The 10,854-nt window shown below is 46.6% G+C and overlaps 1 protein-coding gene across 1 annotated transcript; it reads right to left on the minus strand.

Moving 5' to 3' along the window:
* Positions 1-1,549: 1,549 nt before the first annotated feature.
* Positions 1,550-10,679, minus strand: LOC118363728 (matrix-remodeling-associated protein 5-like). The gene is made up of 5 exons (XM_035744883.2): positions 8,808-10,679; positions 7,597-8,554; positions 5,703-5,889; positions 5,292-5,434; positions 1,550-5,193 (listed from the first exon to the last, which is right to left on the minus strand). Exons 1-5 carry the CDS (start codon positions 10,672-10,674, stop codon positions 3,600-3,602), a joined length of 4,749 nt encoding a protein of 1,582 aa, XP_035600776.2. The 5' UTR covers positions 10,675-10,679; the 3' UTR covers positions 1,550-3,599.
* Positions 10,680-10,854: the final 175 nt, after the last annotated feature.

Raw genomic sequence — 10,854 nt, forward strand, 5'->3', positions numbered from 1 at the left:
GTTTCAGGCTGCTTACCACTCTCCTCCAAAATACATCATCCAGGAGGATCCTCTTGATGGGGCTGTCCATTTCGGCAGACTGTGATATGGCCATTTCTTGGAGAGACTCCTTCCCCTCCAGGAGACTGTCAAACATGATGACAACACCACCCCGATGGGTGTTGCTGGGCAGCTTCAATGTTGTGCTCTTATTCTTCTCACTTTGCTTGGTGAGGCAGATTGCTGCTATAACTTGATGACCCTTCACATACCTAACCATTTCCTTGGCTCTCTTGTAGAGTGTATCCATTGTTTTCAGTGCCATGATGTTCTTGAGGAGCAGATTCAATGAGCAGCACAGACAATGGGTTATTCCTTGCCCACGAACATTCGACCACCCATCAGAGATGATTGCAATTTAGTCTGCTTTCACTATGCTTTGCTTGACCTTAACTTGAACTCTGTTGAACTCTGCATCCAGCAAATGAGTAGATAAAGCATGTCTGGTTGGAGGGGTGTATGCTGGGCAAAGAACATTCAGAAATCTCTTCCAATACACTTTGCCTGTGAGCATCAGAGTTGAACCAGTTCCATGCACAGCTCGAGCAAGACATTCATCAGCATTTCTCTGACTACGTTCCTCCATTGAGTCAAAAAAACTTCTGATTCCAGGAGGACAATGAGCTGTTGCTATTGATAAGGTGTCTGATTCATCATTTTCACCTCGAATAGAAGTAGAGGGACTTTTGTCAGAGGTTGCTTGTTGTGAGCGCTGAGGGAACTTTATGCACTTAGCCAGATGATTCTGCATCTTTGTTGCATTCTTCACATACGATTTGGCACAGTATTTGCAAATGTACACAGCTTTTCCTTCTACATTAGCTGCAGTGAAATGTCTCCACACATCAGATAGTGCCGTGGCATTTTCCTGTAAAGATTAGATAAAAAATGAGTAAAAAAAAACCCAAATACAATTCCATGTACAAATAAATTGTTTAGCAGTTAGATTAAACAACTAATTTGTAAGATCAATGTTCTAAAATGAAACGTATGGAAACAGGTGAATTAACACTCCTCAGTTAGCAGGCTCAAGCAAGCTAAAACCGACATGGTAGCAAAAACTAACTAGCAGAAATTGTTAACAAGTTAGAATTTATTTAAACACAGTTTGCTGTAGGCTACTATTTACTTGATAACAAAAAAAATATGTATGTCATATAAAATATATTCACCCCACCCAGTATTCTAATCAAAACTTACCAATTTAAGAAAGATTCCCAAAATTTCCGGGCTTAACTTTCCGGAATTTACTGGAACATTTTCGACCCTTTGTGTTCCTATTATAGTCTTTTTGGCTTCAGAAGTAGGTTCAGACTGAACAGTTTTGTGTTTGATGGTGTTTCCAGGTTCCGCTGTGTTTCTTTTGCAGGTTTTGGTTTGTTAGAAGTTTTTTCTTGATAGTCAAATCATATTGTATTTGCCACATGCTCAGGTGTAGACCTTACCGTGAAATGCTTACTTACAAGCCCTTAACCAACAATGCAGTTCAAGAAATAGAGTTAAGAATAAACAAAATAAACTAAAGTACTTTTTAATTTAAAAAAAATATATATATAATCAAAACGTAACAAGAAATTACATAACAATAACGCGGCTATATACAGGGGGTACTGGTACCTAGTCAAAGTGTGAGGGTACGTACAGGTTAGTCCTTTGTAGCAATAGTCCATCCAGGTCATTTTAAGTATGGGATTTGGATTTGGTTTGAAGGTTTTGATGTTGAGGGTAGTATCCTGTAGAAGTCCTTGCAAAACATTTCAAGTTGATCTACATTTATCCAACTCTATTTCTATCTTTTTGCAGAAGAACTCAGGAGCCCATGAGGTTCACTACCTCTCTCTCTCTCTTTCTCTCATCCTCTCTCTGTCTTTCTCACTCTCTCCTAGGATGTCATCAGTCTCACCATTTGCATAATAAGGTATTACGTTAACCATGTTAAAGACAGAGCAGAGCGGAGGTGGAAATGGAAAGAAATAGTTCATATAAACACAGCAAGACTGCAGTACTTAGTGCTGATGACAATATGGTACTTTAATGGCAAAATGGATGACTTCATCTCTATAGTACTGGGGGAGACATGACCACAAGTGTGTCCAAGATGTGAGCAGCTGCCCTGGGTGGTTTCTGCTTTGTGTTTGACCTGGGCATGGGTCAGTGAGAGACAGCTAAAGCCTTTACTTCTTTGATTATTTCAAACAAAAGAGGGAAAATGTATTCTTTGGGCTCAACAGCCAATCGTACGGCCCATTTCCCGAAGAGCAGGTCCATCAATAGTCAAATAAACACATTTTCTACGTCATCCCTGTCGCAGCGGTACTGCACCACTTCAAGTTGTGAGTGGATTTCATAAATCACGAAAGCCGATTACAATTAAGTCTGTATAGTTAAAGCAGTAATTCTTTCAGAGGGAAAACAGTGAACTAATAGGGGATTTCCCACACAAACAGATGGTTCTCCTTTTCGCAAGAGAGGGACCATGACTGTATAATAAATCCCAGAGCTACGTTTGAAATGTTTACTCTTGGAAGACGGATCCTTAATCTGTCCTGACCTAGTTTGAAGTTCTTACCCCCTTCCCAAAGTGCGCCCTATTCCCTTTGTGGTGTGCTTACTTGGACCGGGGCCCATAAACTATGGCTGCACCTTAAAACGCACCCTATTTCCCATATAGTGCATTATTTGGGATGCATCCATAGTCTTTTCTCAATCTTTACAGAAAGTGATATTCTCCAAGATTACGATGGATTTTGAGCGTCTCTTTATTAAAAACGTGTCATAGTCCTATACATCAGAGTCTGTTAAAGACAAATAATTTAATTATTTTAGTAGCTGATGTTGACACCTATGAGGGTTGCAAGCAGATCTAAACCATATTGCATGTACAATAATCACAGTAGCGGTACTGTGTGAGTCGCTCCTGTAAATAGCAGGGTTAGCGGTCCTTAAAAAAAGACCTTTGGTTAAGATAGTAAGATAATATGGATGGTTGTGAAGCAGTTATTCATAATTGTAACACCAGCCGTTGTTGCTTGGAGCCCTGAGATCGTCCCCATTTTCTGTGTCAACAGTATATCGTTTCGAATATTTGCATTAATCGAACGTAACAAGATATTTAGCTACGCTTATCTACACAGTTTGGCACACAATTGTCATTGTCAGCGCAGGAGATGGAAAAGAGAAGCAGCCTAGATGAAAAGTCACATGCTCTCATATACAGTCTGTATAAATGCTACAAATAGTAATACTACAGTTTTTTGCTCTCTATTAAAGTCCTTCATTGCAAAGTGTTTTTTGATGAGTGAAAAATGTCTTTGTCGCAAAATGTTTTTTTTTTTTTTGAAACGCAGCTGAAATATGGCCTTGAATGACATCACAGGACACATACAGCACAGCTACTGCGCACACAGAGGCTCGTTTGTTTAGCTACCGATTGGAAAGTGTATCTTTACTTTGAGTTGACAGTGATGCAAAGTCTCTTCAACATCATGTGGATGGATGAAAAGCATTGGCCGTGCTCAGCTCCTTTCGCAGTTTCTTGGGCATATGATTTTTAAGGCTAATCAGAACACATGTAGATAGGTGGCTTTAGTATCGACCCCTATCACGTTCCTGGCGGTGCATTTGTAGGAGCCCTGGTCTCTCTGTGTGGGGTTCTGGATGATAAGAGAGCCTTGTGGGTGGAGGTACTTGTTGCCAAAGAGGCGTGGCTGGGCACTGACCGCTAGCCGCGCCCTATCCGGCGTCTCCCAGGCAATCTCAGCTCGGGGGATCCCCGTGGCAACACAGTTCAGCTGGACCGCCACGCCGCGGCGAGCGTACATTACAGGAGGCGGGCCATTGGTGATGCGAGGCAGGTACGCGATGACGATGACGGGCACGGAGAGCAGGGCGCTGCCGTATTCGTTGGCCGCTCGGCAGACATAGGAGCCGCGGTCGTAGACGGACACCTGCTGGATGGCGAGCGTCCCATTGGCTAATACGGCGTAGCGACCGGCTCTCTGTGGCCGCCCCAGGACCACCCCACTGGGCAGGGTCCACGTCAGCCGGAGGGGGTCCCCCGTGGAGAGACAGTGGAGTTGGAGGCTCTCCCCATTCATAATACTGATGGGGGAGTTGTAGCGGTTATTGATCTCTGGTTTCCTCTCCGGGGCTAATGTAATAGTACGTTCCACTAGCCCGGCGACATTCCTCACCAGGCAGCGGTACATACCACTCTCAGAGACAGAGGGGTTAGTGATGACCAAGGAGCCGTCAGGTCGGTGGAAGAACTTGGAGAACTGGGCACCCCTCATGAGGGGGGAACCATTAGGGAGGATCCAGGTTACCGTTGGGGGTGCTGGGCCTCTTTCAAAGGAGCAGTTCAGGGTCATGGTACTGCCTACCGTTAGAGAGAGGCTCTCTGTTTTGGGCTCTCTGAGCTGCGGCCTCTCTACCATCCCTCTAACCTCCAGGTGGACTATCAGCCTGGCCTCCCCGCCCTCGTTGTGTGCGATGCAGGCCAGCTGAGCCGAGTCGGTCCCCTTCGGCGAACGTATATCCAATGTACCGTTACGATGCACCGTCATTCTGCTGCCGTAGTATGGCACCGGGAGGATGACGTTCTCCGGTAACACCCACATGACCCGGGGGATGGGTGTCCCCACAGCCTCGCAGGCTAGCATTGTCCGTTGGTCCCTTATAGCCGTCACTCTGATAGAATTGACCATACCTCTCAGTCCGTTGATGGTCGGCGGCGTCACAAGGACTTCCACCCTGGTGACTTTGCGGTCCTGGCCGGCACTGTTCCTAGCTATGCAGGTGTAGTTACCAGCATCAAAGCGTTGCGCCTTCTTGACCACTAATGTGCCATCATTATGGACCTGGTACTTAGTGGGGGAGGAGGCAATGGCCCGGTTAGTGGGGGAGAGCCACGTGATGACTGGGGTCGGCTCTCCCTTGGCACTGCACTTCAGAGACACGGTCTCCCCATAAAGAACCCTGATGACTTCAGGGCTTTGAGTTTTGTCTCTGATCATCGGAGGGTCCGCCACCACCTTGACGTGAACCTTCATCTCATCCTTCCCTATCTGGTTCTCAGCGTAGCAGGTGTAGTCTCCTTCCTCTCTCATCCCCACGTCGTTAGCGTACAACGTCCCGTTGTCGAACACCACGTATCTGGGGGGGGGGTTGTGTGATTGTTATGCAGTTAATGAGATTTAATAACATTTTACGGTATGTGTAAAGTTGATGCAGATTCAACAAACACCAAGTACCTGCGGGTGCGCCCACCTCTAACACTACTATCCATCTGTTTCAGTGTGTTGATCATGGTGCCGTCCGGCAGAGCCCAGCGGATCTCAGGGTTGGGGAGGCCAGACGCTACACAGTCCACCTTCAGGTCTCCTCCATACATCACCTTGAAATTCAAAAATATTTATTGTCTATCCAATCGTACATCAGACAGAAAACCGACCGAAATATTTGCACTCACATGCAACACATTAAAATATCACATTAAAAACACCAATGTTCTGCCCCATATGGCACCATAACCCCTATATAGTGCACAATTTTTCACTAAGGCCCATAGGGCTCTGGTCAAAAGTAGTGCACTATACAGGGAATAGAGTGCCATTTGGGATGTAACCCATTATTTACATAGAAACCTAAGACAAAAGACAGACCTTCTGACTGGCCAGCAGCTGCTTCTGCTCAATCTTGGCCGGCTTGGTCAGCACGTTAACCCTCAGAAGCATGTAGTCGTCCCCCATCTTGTTTCGGGCCACACACAGGTAGTCCCCATCATCTTTTTCTGTCGTGGCCTGGATGGTCAGAGAACCGTTGGTGAACACCTTTATCCTGGGGTCAAAGCTGAACCCCCCCAAAAAAACAAGTTGTTATTGTTTGTGAATAACAGTTTTTCCTGCTGTTAAAAGCAACCATGTTAGGTCTTCCTTTGATGGTTTTTCAGCTAACCTTTAGGGAATAGAAAATGTGCCTGTATGATTTCCTTGTAAACCTTCTCATTCATGACAACATCTGATGATGATAGTTGATATACAGTGCCTTCAGAAAGTATTCATACACCTTGACTTATTCCACATTTTGTTGTGTTACAGCCTGAATTCAAAATTGATTCATTTTTTTTTCACTCATCTGCACACAATACCACATAATGACAAAGTGAAAACATGTTTTTAGACATTTGTGCTAATATCTTGAAAATAAAATACAGAAATATCTCATTTACATAAGTACTCACACTCTTGAGTCAATACATGTTAGAATCACCTTTGGCAACGATTACAGCTGTGAGTCTTTCTGGGTAAATCACTAAGTGCTTTGCACACCTGGATTGTACAATATTTGCCCATTACTTTTGAAGGAATTCTTCAAGCTTTGTCAAGTTGATTGTTGACCATTGAGAGCCATTTTCAAGTCTTGCCATACATTTTCAAGCCGATATAAGCCAAAACTGTAACTAGGCCACTAAGGAACATTCAATGTCATCTTGGTAAGCAACTCTATATTTGGCCTTGTGTTTTAGGTTATTGTTCTACTCAAAGGTGAATTTGTCTTCCAGTGTCTGTTGGATAGCAGACTGAACCAGGCTTTCCTCTAGGATTTTGCCTGTGGTTAGTGATATACATTTTTTAATCATAACTTGAAAACAATGATGAGTGGTACTCAGTGATGTGTTGTGAATCGAACATAACACTTTGTATTCAGGACATAAAGTGAATTTCTTTGCCACATTTTTAGCAGTTTTACTTTAGTGCCTTATTGCTAACAGGATGCATGTTTTGGAGTATTTTAATTCTGTACAGGTTTCTTTCTTTTCACTCTGTAATTTAGGTTAGTATTGTGGAGTAACTACAATGTTGTTGATCCATCCTCAGTTTTCTCCTATCACAGCCATTAAACTCTAACTATTTTAAAGACACCGTTGGCCTCATGGTGAAATGAGTGGTCTCCTTCCTCTCCGGCAGGATGGACGCCTGCACCTTTGTAGTGACTTGGAGCATTGATACACCATCCACAGTGTACTTAATAACATCAACATGCTCAAAGGGACGTTCAAAGTCTGTTTTTTACATTCTTACCCATCTAACAATAGGTTGCCCTTCTTTGCAAGGCATTGGAAAACCTCCCTGGTCTTTGTGATTGAATCTGTGTTTGCTAGACTAAGGGACCTTACAGATAATTGTATGTGTGGGGTACAGAGATGAGATAGTCATTCACAAATCACATTAAGCACTAATATTACACACAGTCCAACTTATTATGTGACTTTTTAAGCACATTTTTACTCCTGCCATAACAAAGGGGTTGAATACTTATTGACTTTTCATTTTTTATTCATTTGTAAAAATGTCTAAAAACATAATTCCACGTTGACATAATGGGGTATTGGGTGACATAGCATCTCAATTGAATCAATTTTAAATTCATGCTGTAACAGAACAAAATGTGGAAAAAATCAAAAGTATAAATACTTTCTGAAGGCGCTATACATACAGACAATGGCCTGAAGGGCATATTAGACAGTGAGTGAAAAAGATGCCAGAAGATGCATACCTGTACTGGGAATCCACTAGTTTCTTAGAGGGGGTCCTCCAGATGATCCTGGGCTCTGGTGTTCCTGTGGCAATGCAGTCGAGCCTCAGCAGCCCCCCGTAGACCACGTCAGACCTCTGGGGAGACGAGGAGGTAATCCTGGCCTTGGTGGAGGATGGGAGTCTCAGTACTGTCAGAACGCTGGTTCTCCTGGAGGCTCCTACCGCATTACTGGCCACACACTCATATCTCCCCGCGTCGCCTTGGCCTAGCCCACGGACGTACAGGGTCCCGTTGGGGAAGACAAAGACATTACGTCCGTTGACGAACTGCGAGGTGAGGAGCTGGACTCCATCGGGCGTGGTCCAGCGCATGACGGGCGTAGGGGCTCCTTTGGCGGTGCAGTGGATGTAGGCCGTGCTGCCCTCGGGGAGGGACATGTTCTCATAGCGAGGTTGTTGGATGACTGGAGGCAAGGCTGCCACATGGAGACGGACAGAGACGGTGTCGGCTCCCGCCACGCTGCTGCCGATACATTTATAGATCCCTCTGTCTGTGTAGCTGGCCTGGGTTATCCGAAGAGTACCGTTACTGAGGAGTTCCACGTGCTTAGGGCCAGACTGTGGGCCGGGCTGGGGGCCACTGGCTGGGCTGGCAGGGCCCGGGGCTGGGGGCGCAGTGAGGTGGACCCTGTCAGGTAGCACCCAGGTGACCCGGGGCATGGGATGTCCCTGTACCTGGCACTCCAGATCGATGCCGTCCCCGTGGTACACGGTAGCATCGCGGTAGCGTGGCTGGAGCACTCTGGGATGCTGGGCCAGGACCATCAGGGAGACCACCATCTTGTCCACGCCATACTGGTTCTGGACCATACAGAGGTACTGGCCTCGGTCCTGGGGCTGGCTGTTACGGATGATAAACGTGCCGTTGAGATGGACCTCGAACCTCTGGACCCGAGTGTTCTGGACTATTGTTGCTCCTGCATGAATCAAAATAATGTGTGTTTCAAGACATCGAACAGATTAAAACAATGCAGATAAAGGGTTATTTCTACAACATGTTGTCTGTTGAAACGCATAAGAATGGAGCATAGCTTATATCATGACAAATAGGGTTCTCCTTTTTTGTTACATTAACAGGCTTACATACAGCTGTGTCGTTCTGTAACAGAGGGTGAAGGAGGATGTTCTAGGAAGAGGGGAGAACAGTAAAGGAAGTACTGTTATACATACCTGTGGAGACTCTCGTCCAGGAGAGGAAAGGCTTGGGCTCCCCTACAGCCACACAGGGCAGCTGTGCATCCATCTCTGCATTCACTGTCACTGTCCGCACATCCACATTGGTGATCCGGGGCTTCCCTCTTACAACAGGCCCTGCTACGGGGGGTCTCTGACCACCTCCCGACACCCCACCTGATAACCCCTGTGTCTGGGTAGGGGTCTCTGTTCTCTGGCCCCCACCGGACGGACTCTGAGGCCTCGATGAAGACACTGATGAAGTCTGAGAAAAGCTCTTTGTGGTGGTGGACGCGAGAGTGGTTGTAATGGTCGTCTGTCTGATCATCTGGGTGTTTGTGTTTGTGACTGTCCTGTGGGGTGTTCTGGGTTCTGTGGTGGTTGGTTTAACACCGGTGACTGGATCAGGCTTGATGTCAGTTGACTCTAGTTTAGTAGTGGTGTGGGAGTCGGCTGGTGGTGGTTGTCTGTTGGGGTCAGATCTGGTGATTAGGATGGAGTCTCCTCTGTTGAGGATCGGGTTGTTCCTCTGGTCGGGTTGAGAGATGAGGACTCTCTCTCGGTGACTGTCTGGGATGTGGTTGGAGTTGGAGGGAGCCTCCACTGTTCTGGATGAAGGTTGGGTCCTGACCCTAGTGGATGGAGTGTTTCGTACAGGGATCTGAGGCCTCACCCTAGAGGGGAAAACTATGGATGTCCTAACTGATGTGGAGGTGACAGGTGACATAGTGGGAGTAACATCCTTTGTTGTAGTAGCAGCAACAGAAACTGCAACATTTTCCACTGGTGTTTGGTCTTTGCCTGTGGTGGAAGTGCTTTCTCTGATGTTATAGTGCCCATCAAAGGTTGTTCTGGGCTTAATAGCGTCTGTTTTATCGGGACCGGATCCGCGATAAGAGCTTTCAGATGTCACCAGCCTTTCAGTGGTGCTAACCCGAGCCTCCTCATGTTCTGCCTCCTCATGGAAGGACTCTTTTGTTGAGGCACCCGGGGCGTGTGTTGTGCCGTGTGCTCTGGTTATTTCATGCCGGATAGATGGAGACATGCTGTCAATCTCTTTGACCGGCGCCTTTTTAACCTCAGTAGTACCTGTTGTATATCGATAGTCTGTTGTGTTGAGCTGTCCATCTGCTGGCACTCCCGGGCGAGTGTTGCGATTCTCCGGGTACTTGTCAGGACTTGGAACAGGGTGAAGGTCTACAGTAGCGCTGCCTCCCCTTTGTGTTGTCTCGGTTGGTTTAACTGCAGGAAGGGGGACGCTTGTAATATTCCCCTGACTGGCTGTCGTGTGCACAACCGAGTGCTCTGGGACTGGGCTCGGCGTGTTCGGAGTCTGAGAGGCTCTTTCTGGGGCTGCTCTGTGATGGCTGCTCTGGGACGTTTGTTTATATGTTTCTGTTAAAGAGGCTGTAGGAGACGCCAGTGGGGCTGTTGTGCTCCCGAACAGTGGTTTGGCGTGTGGTGAAAGGGTGTCCTTTGTCTCGGCGCGAGTTGTCGGTTTCACTGAAGGGTCAATCCTGTCTTGGTATAAAGAGACTACTGTGTTCTCTTCGTGACTCACTCGGCCTGATGACGTTGCTTGGCTTCCCGTCGATGGAACTGCGGTGTTAAACCTGTCCGTCATGCTTTTGGCCTTGTCGAACGCTTCTATTTTAGTCCACGTGGCAGTGGTTGCCTTGGTAGTTGTTGGGAGCGCGTCCTTCGGTGTGGCTGCGGTTGTAAAATCACTTCTCAACGGATTATAAGGCTTTGGCTTCTTTCTGCCCGTATTGGGCCGTCTTCTCCTGCCCCCGCCCCCATTCCTCCTCCTGGAGTTCTGGTTTCTGAGTCGAGTAGCCACCTCCCCTGGAGTTTCCTTCCTCATATACACAGCTGAAGTGAGCTCGGCCGTGGGAGAGGGTGCGCTGAGTGGAAGATGAGTTATATTAGACCTTGTATGCTGCTTTAGCTGAGTATGTGTGTCTGGTTTAGCAGTTGTGCTCTGAGTCTCGGTGAGAGAGTGATCAAATTCATCTCTCTCTGTTTCCGATTCAGAGTACCCTCG

This window comes from Oncorhynchus keta, chromosome 30, assembly GCF_023373465.1.
Source record: "Oncorhynchus keta strain PuntledgeMale-10-30-2019 chromosome 30, Oket_V2, whole genome shotgun sequence".
Taxonomy (NCBI): domain Eukaryota; kingdom Metazoa; phylum Chordata; class Actinopteri; order Salmoniformes; family Salmonidae; genus Oncorhynchus; species Oncorhynchus keta.